The 18,946-nt window shown below is 37.4% G+C and overlaps 1 protein-coding gene across 1 annotated transcript in view; it reads left to right on the top strand.

The window, feature by feature from the left end:
* Positions 1-18,946, top strand: part of LOC124552186 (calcium-activated potassium channel slowpoke) — an 881,186-nt gene that overhangs the window by 737,656 nt on the left and 124,584 nt on the right. The window contains exon 20 of the mRNA XM_047126498.1: positions 3,558-3,782. Coding sequence (XP_046982454.1) covers positions 3,558-3,782 — 225 coding nt within the window. The remainder of the gene's footprint in view (positions 1-3,557; positions 3,783-18,946) is intronic.

Here is an 18,946-nt window from a genome sequence, read left to right as displayed (position 1 = left end):
GTGTGTTTTACAAATAGTTAAGACAGTGAAAGAGGACACTTTAAGTTATAAATAAATAGGATTATGCAGGTGAACCGTGACAGTACCAGCAACAGAACAGATCACCACAAGATTAAAGACTAAAATTGAGAAAAAATAGCCCATTCATCAAGTGTTCTATATTCTTTTTGAAAAATAAAGTGAAACCATGAACTGGAAATATTTCTAATAAGTAGCTTAAGCTAAGCCTATTATTGAAATGCCTTTTTAGCATGGAACTAATATGGATGGAAACTCGAGTATTAATTTGCTTGTCCAATAACGGTAGCGATAAATATCATACAACTACATACTCGTACACATCATTCAAATAGCTATTGTGCTGTGGAATTTATATTCATCTTTTATGTACAAGTAATATTTATTTATTTATTCTCCGTGAATAAATACAAGGATTTGTTTTGAACAGTTTACATATTGATCATTTCCCTTTATAACATTGTGGGAAACAATTATATAAAATAGTTCTAACAGATAAAAAATTATGTTACTATTTTTTTTTACATGTAAATACTTTTTATACAAATGAAAGTATTCTACACCTCTGAGAGCAATTCCTTAATGCTATAAAAACATTTATTGCTGAGGAACTCCTTCAAGTTAATTTCAAGGCAGACTATGTGATATTACCTAACATTCCCTGTGCATATGTAGTTCAATAAATATAATCCTTATTACAATAATGAAAATTCCAAAATGAGAATTATAAACAAAAACTGCAAAAGACAAATACTCATCTATAGCTTTAGCATGGCATACCGAAACACATAACAGCAGCAGTGCATTGCTAGGTTTTGAGCTACATTACTGTTTTTCTAGCTTCATAATCACAAATTCTTACATGACTAGATTATCATGAGGGCTTCTGGTGAGAACATTTGGATGTATGTGTAACATTATGTGTAAGAGTGTGTTCCTAAAATAAAATAAAAAATAACAGTATCTCAAAAAGCTGGTGCGAGTGAACAGAATGACAGCATGCATTGTACTTCATCCATGAAATAATCAAAGTGTTTTGAGTTCTGTATACTTGAACATGATTACCAGGATACAGAGCCAAGGTCTGTATCCAAAGTAAATAAAGACAATTTTCTGTTGTAATGTGACAGAAAGTTAATATTTGGATGTCTTTTGATGTATGGTACTTTGCTTTCACAATTTCAGTTGCAGCTTTTTAGTGTGATAGGATACAATCTCTATATTGTAGATGTTTCTCAATTCTTTGAAAAAAAAAAGCAAGATTGTGGCACTTCCCATGTTATCCAAAGGGGGCTAGAGTTACTACCTGTATATGAAAGAGTGAGTGAATAGCTCTAATGAAAAATCATCCAGCTAGTACACTCTCTAACCACTGTAATCATACATACTGCTATGATGTGTGTTACTCCTCTGTAATGACTTTTCAGTTCACTTGCTTGGCGAGTAGATGTTATGCTGCACTTCTCTTTGAAAATAAAATTATGTTCAGTCCCACTTGAGTGTAGTGGGGCTCCAATTCACTATAGCTTACTTACTGGTACATTTCCAGCAAAACTCTGTTGTACTGATTTGTGCTTAAAGGGCTGTAATTCAAGTTTTTCAAGACAAGAAACCATCTGCAATCTGATTAATAAAATGAAAGTAAATTTTAGTTACATTATATTTTATCATTCCAGTTAATTAGCATGCATTCTTTATTCAAATGTTCTTGTAAGTTTTTAAATGCTCAGTGCCCTTTCCTTCTTAAAACATTACAACAAAACCTTTTTCATGGTTATAATCTCACATGAGACAGCATATTTCATTTATCCATCCAGGAAAACAGCAGAACATTCTTAAGAATAAGAAATTAATACATTGCCGTACCAAAGAAGAATTGTTGTTTTTCACAGTTTCATCTATGCTGCTTTTTTTATAAAAAAGAACTCCCTGGTGCTGTTTAGGTTTTCACACTTGTGGACACAAGTTACTCTCATCAACAAATCATGTTCTCTTTATTGAGTCCTCCTTAATCCCAACAGATGGAAAAACTAACATCTGTCCCAGATTGTCTTTCTCACTGTCTCCATCATCTGCAGCATGAAAAACAAAATAAAATCCATTTTTATTACTACCACCTCTTTACCTACCAAATTTAAAACATTTTACTTAAATTATATTTAATTTATGTGCTGCAAGAAATTATCTTCATTCCATGGGATACAAAAAACACACAGCTTGTGAACAAAATTTGTGGGAAAGTTTGTACACAAGAAAGTGTTACCATACTCTAGTAAATTCACTATAAAGTTATGTCTTTCTGTATGTTATGTATCAGTAAGTTACACATGAGTGGTTGCCATTACTCATTTTTGTTTAACTATTTATTAAATCTTACACTTGCGTTTTGGAAAGAATATTGGGATTTTACAAAACGGAGGTACTGAATATACTGTTTCTTACTAAAATGAAATAACCAAACATGTTTTTGTCCAAATGCTCAACAGTTAACAAACCTAGCTTCATAGCAAATACCTCTTGCATGAATGCAGCATTTTCCACTTAGACAGTAGACAAAGTAAGATTAGAGAGATTAGGGCTCATATGGAGGCATATAGATAGTCATTTTTTCCTGCCCTATTTGCGAGTGGAACAGGAAAGAAAGTGACTAGTACTGGTATATAGTACCCTCTTCCAAGCACAACACGGTGGCTTGTGGACGTGTCTGAAGATGTAGATTTATTTAAACCACTTCTACAGTCCGCAACTAATTTCGTCTTTCTAAGCCATTATCTAGTGATTACTAGAAAAGGTACCATATCTACAATAATGCCAGTGTATTAACATTATGTGCTCCAATTACTTTTGCTTTTAAATTTAGCAAGAGGTATTTTCTAATGAAAAACAGATATCTGTGGGTTTGTAGAGGAATATCTTCGTTAATAGAACTCAGCACAAATTCATATAAGAATTGTCAATTTCTGCATGAATTAATTCTTCCACCTCCCTTCCTCACCTACTCACACACACAACACACACACACTTTTGTGTACATTCTCTCTCTCTCTCTCTCTCACACACACACACACACACACACACACACACACACACATACACACACACACACACACACACACACACACACACACTCTTTTATGATTAATGATTATCTATTTTGGCTAATCAGAAGATAACCTACTTTTATGTGTATGGTAGTCTAAAAAGTAAGAAAGGAATGCTAGACATTTCGAACTGTGCATCAGTTCCATTCAGGAACCATTTATTGTGGTTTACTGCTCTCATAAGCATTGCTCCTCACAGGCTGTTGTAGGTTTGATATCTTTAATAGGAAATCTGTGGTGTTTAAAGCACAATTTACGGATTGATGTTTTGCAATGTCTTACATAATCATGTCTTCTTCTATTTGAGGAACTGATGAGAGAGGGAGAGAGAGAGAGAGAGAGAGAGAGAGAGAGAGTGAAAATGCAGTCTTGTCATCTAACAGTTTAATTATTGATGGGTGGTAATTCTAATATCATCATATGTTTTCACACTTACAGGATCGGAACCAAGCTGCAATGACTGTTCTCAATGGACATGTTGTTGTCTGCCTCTTTGCTGATCCAGACTCACCACTTATTGGTCTCCGAAACCTTGTGATGCCATTAAGAGCTTCCAATTTTCATTATCATGAGTTGAAGCATGTGGTTATAGTAGGATCTGTAGATTACATTAGAAGGGAGTGGAAGATGTTACAGAACCTGCCTAAGATATCAGTTCTGAATGTGAGTACCACTTTGTTACCTGAAAAATAATTTTAATATAGTTAAATGTTTCTGTACTTCATTCATCACTTCTTAATATATGTTGCAGCACATAGCACAAATGAGCACTGATTTTTTTAAATTTCTTTATTCGACACAACATACGATGGCACAACATACAATAAAATGAAACCACCCAGAGGCTGTACAAAGTTAGTGGTGTGACAATACCCAAATCTTGAGGACTGCACAATAATTAACTCTTGACAGCATGGTGCAGCTTGAGTCTGGGAGGCTCATGTTGGCCTAGATATAGACAAGCATAGGTATCACTGGTACTGCCGGCATTAGTTTTTAGTTGGAGCACGCAGCCGGTGTTGTAAACTTATGCTGGAGGCAGATGGTCTAGCCTCTGGTGTTGATCCCCATATCAGTGGCTAGCAAACTTGAGCTCACTGCATTGAGTAATGTCTATTGTGAGTCAGTGCACTAAGTTGCTTGTGCAGCATATGGATCTGGAGCGAGCAGATGGTGAAAGTTTGAGATAACTGTAGGTTTACCACAAGAAACCTCATTAATGCAATTTTTCCACAATTTCACATTTTGCTACCAGTGATAGTTTAGTTAATGATTTGACAATTTAAGATTTATTATGCAGAATTTATCTGATTATTATTGGCTATAACCCTTTTGTGGCTACAAGGGCCAAGCGTACTGGCTGCCCGGCCAGCTGACAAGAGGAGAGGAAATGCAGTGTGCGCCTGTCCAGCAGGTGACCGACTGAGCCCTGTGGTCGCTGTAGGCTACGGCCACTGCAGGCTTCCTGCATGCTCCAGTATGCACAGAACCACCGCTCAGTTATGTTCTTCCTACGAACAGTATACCCTGTATGGTCACATTGGTTATAGTTTCTGATAACCTCGAAAAAGAGCTTGGAAACAAACCAACACTTTCACTTATTTGTTTATTATGGGTTGAAAAACAGTTGATTTAGAAAAATGATTGGCAGTTTTTAATAGTAATTCCTGTAACTTGATACTTACACTGTCAATGTTTGTGTGTACAACACATTAATATTTCATTAACATCGAATGAATGTGTTTCAGTATGTATAGTTTTAAAGTGAGTAGTATGTAGCAAAAACACCCAAATCTCAGACAATTCCTCCTACTATCTGCAACAAAAAATAATTACAGAAATTTAAAACCAAATTGTGTCATGTACCCAGACTCAGAGTTAAACAAAGAATATATCTGGGTAACTCATTTCGTGGTAGGCCCTTGGCTTCATTTGTAATTAAAACCAAAAGTCAATTCTCCAAGTAAGAAATCGGATAGTTTACTTTAGTTGTTTCCCATCCTCATTTTTGACGCAGCCTTTGGACTACCACTGGCTGAGCTAGAAACCTTTTTTTTTCTTTTATTTACTTTTTTATTTTATTTTTTTATTTTTTGCTTTCCCTTACTTGAAATGTACACAGTTACTAAAACATCCTAATATTTCTTTAGTGTGTGATATTTTTCGAAACATGGCACCATGCAGAGAACCACATTACACTTTTTGCATCTAATGCATGTCATTTTTCATTATGAATAAGCAGTACATACAACACAGCATCTCTGGGAAATCTCCTTTTTCTCTGTTGCTACTAGGAACCCTGGATAAAGTCCTTTATTCTTCAGTTGGAAGGGGCTTTCTTCTTTGGTTGTCCATGGGATCCCACTTTTACACATTTGACCTTGAAAATTATGAAGCAACTGAGTGATTATTTCCACGTGGTATTTTGCTAGTGGTATCTCCTGTTGCTTTTGTATTTCAAAAATAGATTTTGCATTAAGCACACACAAGTCAGTCAAATGAAAGAATACTTTCTTGTACCACTTGATTGTCTTTCAGATGCACTGTACAGAAGTTAACATGTCTGTCTTATCAACTGCACCCATTGACTTATTACAGCTTCAACTTGTTTTGGCTCAGTCTATGTTCTTTTTTCTCTGTCTTCATTTACAGTGGAGAGCATCCAGACTTCTTTCTTGTCCATCCATTTTAGTGTCAGTAATGCTCCACAGGGCTTGAACTGTATTTTCCCATTTTTCATCTTGTCTGGCAATGGTGGTAGATGTTTCCTGTTTTTGCGTACTGTTCTGATGGCATTTGTACATTTATCATGGAACCCCAGGAATAAGTCGGGGCTCAAATACCAATTATCTAAATAAATAGTATGACCTTTGCTAAGGTATAGTAATAACAAACTCACAACAACATCACCTGATTTTTCCCCAGTCAGCATTTCCAGATTCTATTTCCATGGCAGCACCAATGTAGACAATATAATCCAAAATATAATTGGTTTGTTCATCGCAAAGGATGAGAATTTTAATGCCAAAATGGCTACATTTATTTGGTTTGCACTGCTTAAATCGGAGACTTCCTTTGAAAAGTAGCAGACTTTTGTTGATCACTAGGTTTTTAATGGGTTATTTTTTGTAAGATCTACAATGAGACATATTTTTACAAGAATATCTTGAGATGTGGTGGAATTGTCACTGAAGTGCAATAAATGCAGGATCAGCTTGTACCAGTTCCTGGCTATCATGTTAGAAAGTATTAGTGTTTGAAGTAAAGAATCTGTCAAACAATATTTATTTGCTTTTAATGTTTTTACTTCTGGGAAGAAGCAGAGAACATACTAGGAAACAACACAATTCTGCTGGCCTTTTATGATTCCAGTGTGCTAAGCTCCTGGGTACTGTTGTCATTTTTTCAATAACAAATTTATAATAATTTTTGGTCTGTGTACAGATGGCAGAAACAAATTCCATGGGCATGAAGTACAAAAAAAATCTAAATGACTTGCTGACTCTTCGAAGTCTGCTTTTAACCCACAAAATGTGTTCACAAAATGGTGTCGTTTCATCACTGGATGATTCTCCGTCCAATCATACTTTCTTTTTCTGATGAAGTTTCAATTACTTCATCTTCTTTTCCATCTTCAGAGGCAGAATCTTCTGTTCATGATGTCAAGGATTCAGCAATACATCCAGACACATACATCTCTTCGTCAGGAAAAAAGCTCTGAAATATCACTATAAATCTTCGTCACCACTGTTCATAAGAATATCCATTATCTCCTTGTCTTATAAATTGGGTCACAACATGGCAAAGGCTACACATGCGAATGCTGTCATATCACCAGAAGCGAAAAGAGGACTGGCCAAATGTTAGACACATAAGCAGAAAGGGCCCAGGGGAGGAGAAACGTAAAACACTTTCCTACATTACTAAGAAGACCAGATAATGACGCTGTTGTCAGAAATGTGGACAACAGCAAGTAGCCATTCTGATGTGCACGTCTACCTGCCCTCAGGCTCTGGCATATATACATGCTATTAGCCATCTGTACTTTCCACCTGCCAAGTGTACATGAATGCCTGTAGCCATCTGGACTTCCCACCTGCTGTGTGTACATTTACGCTCGTAGCCATCTGGCCTTTCTACCTGCCGGGCATATATGTACGCCTGTAGCTATGAAAAGGATAATTCATTTCACATTATGAAATTATTCTCAGCAGTGAAATTTGTTTTATACCTTAGAATCATATGTTACAATTTGCTCCTAACATAACTTCCAAATGGTGTATTACTTTATAGAGTCCTCATGAGTTTGTCACAAGATGCAACATTCAACTACACATGTCGTTTCACATTTCTTACACATTGCAGCCGACAGTAAGGTAGGTCATGGAAAAATTATTTTAGTTGAATGCAGCATTTGATGGCAAACTTGATAATAGAACAAAGAGTTCCTATTGTGAGATAATCTTTGAAGTCAGATATTACTCTGTGTACTTAGCTGCCTTACCCTATTTCCTGTTATTTTTGCATCAGGTAAGCAGAAATAAACTGAAAAATTTTATTAATAGGAAAGTATTTCAATGTTTATGTTAATTTTTAGGAGGTCTCTGAGTGTGTCTGCATTATGTTAAGTAATATTAGTGACAACTAAGCTCTCTAACATCAGTAACTAAAGTTTTCCTCAGAAAAACATGAACAAATGTTTCTGCTTGTAAAGCTGTACCTATATCCATAAAGCTTGTCACAGTTTCCTCCCCAACAACTGTTCTTCTGTCCTTATCTATAAAAATCCTTGGCAGTTCCTATTTTCTCTAGCAACAGCCAAACTCCTCCTTTCAAACACCCGGGGTGGATTCCCATTGTTACGCTTTTCTGTCCAATCTTTCAGTTCACCAATGTAGTCTTTTGATCATAAAATGCAGACTGTCAAGGCTAGAATTTGTGTTTCTGCTGATTTTTATTTTATGGACAATATGCCATAGTAGAAGGCATACTTCTCTGCTTAAAATTTTGTCTTTCAATGTCTTGGGCCATGGCCTAATCCCATAAAACAAATATCAAAAAGGATTTATTCTTCTGTTGAGGAGAGAAATGAGGTTATTCATCCCAGACACAACTTCTCTGTGTGATCTGTAATAGCTTGCTATTGTCTGTCGAATCACTGAAACATAATGTCCAAAGCCAGCAATATACCCAAGAGTCCTATAACCTGCAACTGATTCCACTGCAAAATCTTTTCCATCTTCCCACTTCCTCCAACTTCATCAAAAGTAAAACCCACAATATAAGGCAGCCATTACTCACATCACACATAACATTTAGTAACTTCACTGCATGGCCATCTGCAGAAATTGAATTTAACTGTCATACGAATGAGTTTGTTTATTTTACTAATAACCTTCTCCATTATAACCAAACTTAACAAAGAACTATATTTCACTGTCTTTAACTGGACTATCTGACCAATAATTTAGTAAAACCTTGGACTATTTTGCACAAGTAAATACTGTTTTGAAAAACCTTCTTATCATCCATATAATACGAATCAAGTCAATGTCTCCCAAATGGCCCACATAACCATCTACTGCAACAGTGTGCCAAGGACTCTGCAGAGTGACTGCTGCTGCTTGGAGCACTAAACATGGGGCAGACAAACCCACTGTTGAGGCCACCAATGCTATTGTCCTTTAAGTTTGTATGCACATACCAATATTTGAACGAACCATGAGAACAGCAGACTTACAGCTGTCAATATGTATATAGATGCCATCACATTGATTTATAATCTGAAATTACGTCTATCGTATCCAATGAGTTATGAATAACACTAAAAATATTTTTAAAATCATATCACCTTGAGATCATCTCAAGATATTTGTTTGTGTAGATCATGTTACTCTTTAAGAAAAACACAAGTTTTATGGAATTGATGATCTTATGCACAGCTGTTTTGAATCATACTTAAAAAACAGAATGCAGAAGGTTGTGCTGAGTAATTCAGCAATGTCAGAGGGGTAGAAAATTTTAGTGACTGGGGAGAGATCACAAAGGGAGTCCTGCAGGATTCAGTTTCTGGTCACTCCTATTCCTTATGTATTTGAATGACCTTTCACTTAACATTCAACAACCAGAACTGGTACTTTCTGCAGCAGATTCTAATGATATAATCAATCCCATTACAGAGAAAGCAACAGAAGAGATGGTAAATGATATTTTACAAAGAACTATAAAATGGTTCGCAGAAAGTGGACTCCCCTAAATTTTAGAAAACACCCTATATTCAGTACTGTACAACAGATAGAATCATACACACAGTTGATGTACCACATGAACAAGAGTCAGTAAATAGGGCAGAATGCTACAAATTTTTTAGGGTAGATATTGATGAAAACTTGAACTGGGAGAACCATATTACTGAGCTTCTCAAACAAGTTCAACTACTTTTGCTCTTCAAATAATTGCCAATATGGAAGCAAACAATATCCTATGGAATAATTTTCTCGGGTAACTCACCACTTAAAAAGAAAGTATTGATTGCAGAAAAGTGAGCAGGAAGAGTAATATGTGGTGTTCACCTGTAGATGTCACATATGTACCTATTAACCTTCGAGTGGTCTCATTGATTGATTGAGTCAACCAGAGTTCACTTTTTCACTCCAAATTTTAAAAAAAGCATTGGTGCAGTGCTGGCAGTTCCACTTATCTTAAAGTTGGATCTCTGTCGGTCGCTTGTATTGTTGCTGTATTTGTAGTTCTCACACATTGACAACAATTGCGGCTTATTTTAGTCCGTGATAAGTTTGGTGTACAGAGTCAACCACATTACTTGTGATGTAAGTCTTTTTATGGTAATTGTGAATACTGTCTTTATTTTGGATTAAAATCTTTCACTAGCTACTATGTTCTGCTTTTATTTATACTTTTAAGGCCTTTTTCAAAAAAGGGTTATCAGTGGAGGAGATTGAAAGGCTTCTAACATGAAGATTCAGATGACATCAAGTGTTCTGAATTTGACTGGTGTGACAGATAAGAACAACAAATAGTAGTTGGTGATCACAGCAGTGAATCAGAAACTGTAGTAGTTCCTTTAGAGGGAGGAGGGCGTACACATACTGAAGAGGAAACTCAATGTCATGAAGATGAAGGAGATGGTGACAATAATTTTGATTTTATGTGTGGGTATTTTGTTGGTAAAGATGGCAAAACTAAGTGGTCTAAGGAAAGTGTAAGAGCCAAGACAGCAAAAATGCCCACAAAAAATGTAATAAAAATTCTACGTGGTCCAAAGAGGTCTGCTAAGGGTATTAAACAAGAAATGACAGCATTCAATAAGGTTGTTAGTGCAGATATGATTGATTCATTTGTGGAATACACCAATTTGCATATCAGAAATGTAGTATCACAGAACATCTATTCTAGAAAGAGAGACATGAAGGAAACTTCTAAGGAAGAGATATGTGCTCTCATTGGAATCCTTATATTGATTGGCTTGAAGGGTGGAAATAAAACAAATCTTGAAGAACTTTGGAGTAAAGATGGCACTGGTATGAAGATCCTTAGAGCTCGCATGTCATACAGACAGTTCTTATTTCTCCTCAGAAGCTTGAAATTAGATGACAAATCGACAAAAACACAAAGACACGAGAGAAACAAATTAGCAGCAATCAAGTCATATTTAGATAAATTTGTCGCCAGTTGTAAGGAAAGCTACAGTTTGGGAGTGTTTGTAACCATAGATGAGATGCTGACACATTTTAGAGGGAGATGTTCATTTGTTCAGTACATACCGAACAAACCAGCAAAGTACGGCTTGAAATTCTTTGTTATTTGCGATGCCAAAACATTCTATACAGCATCTGTTGAGCTGTACTGTGGATCACAACCTGCTGGCCCTTACAAGGTGCCAAATAAACCATACAATATTGTGTAACACCTGGGAGAACCTCTGCTGGGATCAAATCGGAATATTACTTTTGATAATTGGTATACCAGTTACGCACTGGCAGTCTCACTTTTGCAGAGAAACATCACATGCATTGGAACTCTGAAGAAAAATAAAATGGAAATCCCTCTGGAATTCCTACCCCTGAAATCCAGGAACATTGAGTCTTCACTGTTTGGACACGAGAAAGATATCACACTGGTGTCATAAGTGCCCAAAAGAAACAAATGTGTCATTCTGCTTAGCACCATGCACAGTGAAGACACAGTTGATGAGAATACCAATATACCACACATTATCGTGGACTACAACATGACAAAAGTAGGGGTTGACACAGTCGACCAAATGTGCAGTAGATATTCTGTTCCACGAGTAGCAAGGGGGTGGATGATGGCTGTATGGTTCGCTTTACTAAACATCGCTGGTATCAATGCCCAAATACTGTTTCACTGCAAAAAACAATGTTGTCACCACAATTCATTGCAGTCAGTGTAAGATGTTTGTATGCAAGAAGCATTCCACAGTTGTGTGTGAAAAGTGTGCATGTAGCACTGTGGATGAGGTAGAGGAACAGGATGAGTAAACTCTGTTTTTATGTAGAAACAATATAGTCATGTTCAATAAAGAGAGTATAATCCAATAAATGCTGTATGAGTAACATGTACTGAGAAATAAATGCAGGTAAAATGTGATTTAATGTTATCCTGTGTGTTAGGAATATATTGTTAAATGAAAAACTAGGATTCTTTAATTAGATTTTGTAACTGTATCTTCAGAAATAATAAAGGTCAAATATTAAAATTTGTATTTCTATTAATTAAAAAGCCAAAATAAACTCCCACTGGTGTTACAAAAATTGGTGCGACCACTTGAGGGTTAAACAAGCTAGGTATTTTAACTGTATTGCCATAATAAATTTATTTGTAATGAAACTCATCATAAATAATCCATCACGATTTGAGAAGAACAGTGATGTCCATACCTACAACACTAGAGGGAGAAATGACCTTTATTACCTATTATTAAAGCTTTCAGTGGCTCAGAAAGGAGCTCATATGCAGGAACAAAAACCTTTGATCATTTACCCAATTATGTAAAATGTCTGACAGGTAGTAAAGCAAGTTTTGAATCTAACTTAAAATAATTTCTCCTGGATGACTTCTTCTACTCCATTGATAAATTTCTGCTTAAAAGCTGATAGTCTGAGGAGGGGGGGGGGGGGGGGGGGAGCCTTGTTGCATGAGTAGGACTAAATAAACAATGTGTCCATTAATGTTAACAATAAGCATGTATAATACCCTGTAAACTGACTCATTCAACATTATTTCAATAAAAAAACTCATTCAACATTATTTCACTAAAAGACTCATTCATATGATTTATGAAACATGTAACTAATCCAGTAAGGTGAACAACATCAGATGTTGAGTGATCACTGTGAAGGAAATGGAGATGCTGCATTTCTGTGTGAGACAGTGTTATTGGCTGCAGGCACAGTTTAAAAGGGCCTCATTGTGAGTCTCCTTGGTCGAATTGTACAATATCTGGATTTGCAGGGCATTCAGATGTGACAGTGACCTGCATGAGAGTATGAGGGCTGGCATACTCACTGTAAAGTTCTGTTTATCATATCTGACCACTGCATGGGAAGTTAACTGTATTGTGCACCAAGCATATCACAACATCTTCACATTTGCCTCTGCCATTGAACAACAAATACTGAACTCCCTGTGACACTCTGTGTTACCCTGCAGATAGGTAGGAGACTAGCAACAGACCAACTAGGGAACTGCTGTCCCATGTGTAGGCTGCCATTAAAACCACAAAACAAATGGCTGCATTTGAAGTGTCACTATGATAGGAAGCAGGAACTGCTGATGGATCGCATCACATTGCATTCAGCGATGAATTGCAATTCTGCATTATCCTGGATGACCACCATCAGCAAGTACAGTACAACCTGGGAAGAGCTCCAATTTTTCCAGTGTTTTGTGTAGGCTCAGTGCTGTTACTCCTGGGATCATGGTATGGGAAACCATTGAATATGATTTCAAGTCATGTCTGGTAGTCATTAAGGTACGTTGTAAACATCCTGCATCTTCATGTGTTACCTCTTGTATAACAACATTATGGTGCCATTTTTCAACAAGACAGCACTTGACCACATATGGCACGTATTTCTGTGAATGGTCTGCACGATGCTGAAGTACACTCATGGCCAGCGAGATCCCCAGATCTGTCCCTGATAGAAGATGTGTAAAAATTACACTGATGCCAATTTGAATCCAGTATCAGTATCCAAGATATCAAGGACTGGTTAAGAATAGTTGTGGGCCAGTTTGCTGCAGAAGGGGATTCAATGGCTTTATGACACTCTTATGAACTGAATCAGTGCATACATCCAGGCCAGAGGGCATAGAAAAATATACTGATAAGTGGGCTCTTACTTCCAAGTTCTTTATAAATCTGACTTGATTTTGTAATTACTCAAATAACATCATGTATCCTCTCAACCTATGAAGTATCAATCCACTCCTCCTGTGTGCTTAACTTCTTTTGTATGAGTGTGTACTTTTGTTAATATACCAGCTAAACCTGAAAATTAAAAATCAAGAATTTAAAAATCTAAAAACATTTGAGAAAATTCTCTTGATTATTAACAAAAATAATCAACAAAAGTACCACTGATTAAGATTTGGTTCGCACTGACACGACACAATATGTGATACATTACATTATGCAACTCACGACATGACATAGAAGCGACATGCATTGATAGAGCACAGAGAAAAGTGGTTGAAGCAACTTAACTGGTTCATACTGGGACAATAGTGATTTGGCACCAAAATGTTTCTCTATCATATTGTCCAGTGCAGCAGGATGATCTTGTTGCTTTGTGCAACTATATCATATGACACAAATAGTGACTCATCAGAAGTACCTTGAAAAAAATTGTTTTATTATCATTAAGCATATCTACATCCTTGCCTCCACTTAGTTGCTCAGTAAACATTTTACTTTTTATGTAAAAGATTAAAAACAATTATTTTTTACATTTTTTCTACTTCCCATAGTTATTGTGATATTTCATATAAGTAAACCACCAGGCATATTTTCAAAAGTTTGCTGTGACCAATTCACCTGTTCAAATGGTTCAAATGGCTCTGTGCACTACGGGACTTAACATCTGAGGTCATCAGTCCCCAGTTCACCCGTGGTGTGTTTTAGGACATAGATTGCTGCATACTAAATACAGCAGACATATTGAAATTGTTTTTAATGGTTGAAGGAGAGTGATACCTCTTCCCATTCTTGAGAAAATACCTGAGATGTATTGGAGGTTGTCCGTAGTGAGGTTGAGAGCTGCACGGTACACGTACATCAGAGGCTCTGCCTGCTTTTTTTAGGTTGTTGATACAAGCTGAAGTGCAGATGAAAAACTTATTGAAATGGCAATGGGAGTCATCAGCTGATAATGCTGACTGGATGTTTTTTCAGCTTATACCCCTTGATTTCACAAAACTTTGTGAGAAGTGTAAAAAAACATCCTATTAGTTCTGAGTGAGCGACTGAATGAAGCTGAGCAGCATGCATCAGGACTTTTCTTATTGTCAGGAGCTTCTTCCATTCCTTCAGAAAAATTGTCCACCCTACACAGAGTTTACCAGCCACTGCTACACCCACCATCACTTCAGATTTAGTGTTTCATCTGAATATTCCTCAATCTAAATCATATACAACTTTGGGAAGTTGAGAAGTTGTAGAAATACTATCCTAGCCTTATTACTTTGTAACCATTATTTATATATGTACTACACTGAATAGGGTACCATAGTTGGTGGTCTTACAAAAAATAAACTTTTCATGCTGTTCTTTTTTAGCATCATTCACATACTTTCACAAACTTACTCTATTGTAATGAGTTGCTTTTCCACAGGGAAAACACCAAGTCAAAAATTTGTGTCCTAGTTTGTCAGAGGGACTGATACCTGTTGATTTAAAAAAGTGAAAACTGCCTAGACTCATTCTGTAGAAATCACAGAATATTTGTTCATGTTGAGAGACCCCTTAAGAAACTACAGCTGAACTGTGTTTGATATTTAAGCATTGTATGAGTGCACCCAGTACTTCCTTTTCTTTTTCAGTTTTTTGATCTTTAAATAATCATAATCCACAATAACATTTTCTTCAGAATAGCTGATGATTGCTACTAAAGCTGAAACAGGAACATGATTCGTGCTGTTTTGTTGCTTGGCGAATCGCCAGTTCCAATGTGTATCACATTGGATATGTATTATCCCGGTGGAAATACAAGCGCCACACTGAAAAAGTCATGTCATGTGACCTTTATTGCAACATGATGTATTGCACATTGTATTGCCTCAGTGAGAACTGCACCAACTTCTCAATACGTAACCAGGAAATAAACTTTTAAAACACTTATTCAATTTTGATGACGTATAACACTTTTATATAACAATTTCTTTGTGTAAAGAACTTCATATTTGATCATTTAAATTCATTTATTGTGTTACTTTAATGCCTTTTAAATTTTAAAATTTATTGGCATAGTTTTTTAAAAGCTACATGTTGCAGCATTCTTTGGATGAAGTGTAATTGGGGCCAGTATTCGATGAGATTAATGTGGGGAATTATCTAAATACCTCAAATTCTCTGGTACAATTGACTTTTTAACAGCATAAGATCAAACAAAGATGCTCCATCTTTCCACAATTTGTCACATTATTGTGCATCCATTTCAACTGAACTGCTGAAATTGTAATTCTGTGATTCCATGTTGCAATATGTTGCATCCAATGGAGTTTGAATACAATACAGGTTATTCATGACAAGATATGTAAGATCCTACTAGGAACAGTGCAAGCTATCTCAAGTCTGTATTCTCAAACATAGTCCAGTCTAAACCGTATCATAGTTCTAAAGTCCACAAGACTAATACCATAATGAATTTGATAATGTCATACACCAACTGTACAACCAGGGGAAACTGAAGTGGAACCTCAGGGGGATGCAGTTTGAATTTGTTCCTTTTCATGGCACGTTATCTGGAAGGATAGTACAAATTTTCAGGAAACACCAAGTGGAGACAGTCTGCCACCCATCAACTAAAACATATTCACTGCTTGTTAGTATCAAACACAACCTTGGACTGCAGAAATTTGGGGTCTCCCTCACACACTGCCAATGTAAGAAGTCAGATGGTGTGTACTGTCAAAGATTGTTGCCAAGAACACCAACAGGACACCAGATTACAGCAGCCTAACAACTCAGGAGTGGCCGAACATTGTCTGATGGAGCTACACAGAATTGATTATGGCCATACTGAGGTTCTGACACATATATCTTACTTATGAGACTGTGTCATTAAAGAATATTTTGAGATTCTGGTAAGCATATCTCTAATCAGTTGTGATAGCACCTACATCCTTAATAATATCTTGGGAACCTTCAATTAGTCTCATTAAGAAAAGGAAGGGAATATCTCACAATGATGTAACTTTGGGAGAGGCGGAGGAATAGCAGACATGCTGTGAGCATATGTACCTGGGCTTCAGCCAAGGATAGAGTAGTGGGAGAAGTGGGCAAGGAGATTATGGGTGTAGATAGTGGATAGAATGGCAGGTTGGAGGTAGGAGGGGGAAGAGAGAAAAGTGCCACACCAGCCCTCAAGCAGTCATTTCGTCAACACGCCTGATGGTGACAACTTGGCTGCATGTTGAAATATTGTGCCAGTTGGACACTTTCATCTGGCTGTTCATCTATGAACTATTTTGTCAATATGATAACCCTCGTGATGCTTGTATCGTAACTGCTTAGGCCCACCCTGGACTGGCTTGACACCACAATGGTTAACAGTAATGGTGCAAAAACTACTTGGTCCCATACCATTGTCAGATGACACTACTAAATCCCCTTCCCAAGCAGTGACCACCAGAGGAGAGCAACGTAGGTTGTGCGTGGTCCAGATGATCTTCCACTGGGGAAGGTGACACATTGATACACAGAGACATCACTGCTGAAAACTAAGGCAGTATGATGTTCAATGGAAGTTGCATCTATTGCCCTGGGACTTGAAGGTCCACTGGGGTGGAGAAAATGGCAGCTGCAGAAGAGGATGGCAGAGGTGCAGAAATCTGCAGGCAGATGCCTTGGGATATGTCAGTGATCCATAGCAGATGGAGATTGCCCCACAGATCCAAGGTGCAAAGCATCCGATCTCATGGGCCCACAGTGAGGTGCTTTGGTAATGGCTTGTGACAGCAATGGTCATGAACTGTCCAAGAGGATGTGGTATGGACAGTCATTAAGTTGCTCTACCAGACTTTGGTTCATTCAGTGTGATCCTGCAACTTACTAAAAGACCACAAAATGGGTTAAGTGCTGTGTCAGGCATAATTTCTATGTTGTTGTCAACCATGATGAACTCTTCTGCTTGTTGGAGTCCAATGACCAAAAGTTTGCAACCAAAACCTGTTATGGGTTGCTTCCTGGTGTAAAAAAACCTTGGCTGGGTTGTGCTCTAGTCCCACTGCTTTTTTGTGAATCATAAACCCAAAGGTCTGGAAAGAGAGTATCCCAGAAATATTACCCAGTGTGGAATCAGCTAATACAATAAAATTTATTAAATGAGTGACTTTATTGTGAGATAGTAAATGTGGAAGTTTTCCTAGTGTAACTTTTCAGTCAGGTGAGCTGTGAATTACCTAATGCAGATTTAACAATTATGAAAAGTGTAGATTGCTACTCTCCATAAAGATGATACATTGAGTTGCAGACAGACACGATGACAAAACTGTTACATCTTGAGGTTTCTGTCAAAGTCTTCTTTAGAAAAGAAAGGAAAAGACATACACATTCACACAAGCAGGCACACCTTATGCACACATGACTGCTATCTCTTGCCAGACTGCAACTTTTGTATTGAAGAAAAGCAGCAGCCCAGAGTGTGCAGATAAGGGGAAGGGAATGGAAGGAGGAGGGAAGAGTGTAGTTTATTGGGAATAAAAGGCAGTAGGACAAGGCTGCGAGGTGCATCATCTTGAGGCAGTGGGGGTAGATGGGGGAGGAGAATGGAAAAGGAGAGGAGCTGAAAGGGGAAAACATTGGTGAGTGCATTGGCAGAGAGCAGTGCACAGTGAGGGACAGGAGATGTGATTTGGGAGGAGGTGATAGGACAGAGGGGATGGAAACTGATGGGTGGAGGGTGTTGGGCAGTATGTTACCATAGATTGATGCTGGGATGATTTCTGGAGTGAAGAATGTGTTGTAATGATAACTCCTATCTGCCCCATTTGCAAAAGCTGGTGGTGGAGGAAAGGATCCAGATGGCCTTGGTTTTGAAGCAGCCATTGAATCCAAGCATGTTATCTTCAGCAGTACGTTGCGCCACAAGATGGACCCCTTTGCTCTTGGGAACTTGGGCACAGTTTAGTAGTGGCCATTCATCCTTATGGACGGCTGGTTGGTAGTCATACCAATATATCTCTTTCTCTCACACACACATACACACACACACACACACACAACACACGCACACACACGCACACACACACACACACACACACACACACACACACACACACACACACACACACACACACACATCAACTCTGCTGAAATATTCTGGGGAAACCAGCCAAAGGCAAACAAAATCCTCATAGCCCAGAAAAGAGTCAGTAGGATTCTGTGTGGTGTCAATTACAGACATTCCTGCAGGAAACTCTTCCAAGAGCTGAGAATACTCACAACAGTATCTCAGTACATTTTCTGTCTCATGTGTTTCTTGTTTAAAAACCATTCCCTTTTTGAAATGAACAGCATGTATCATAACTATGACACTAGGGTAAAAACTGATCTACATCTTGAA

The sequence above is a fragment of the Schistocerca americana genome, chromosome 1 (assembly GCF_021461395.2).
Source record: "Schistocerca americana isolate TAMUIC-IGC-003095 chromosome 1, iqSchAmer2.1, whole genome shotgun sequence".
NCBI classification, from domain to species: domain Eukaryota; kingdom Metazoa; phylum Arthropoda; class Insecta; order Orthoptera; family Acrididae; genus Schistocerca; species Schistocerca americana.
This window is presented reverse-complemented; position numbering and strand designations above follow the sequence as displayed.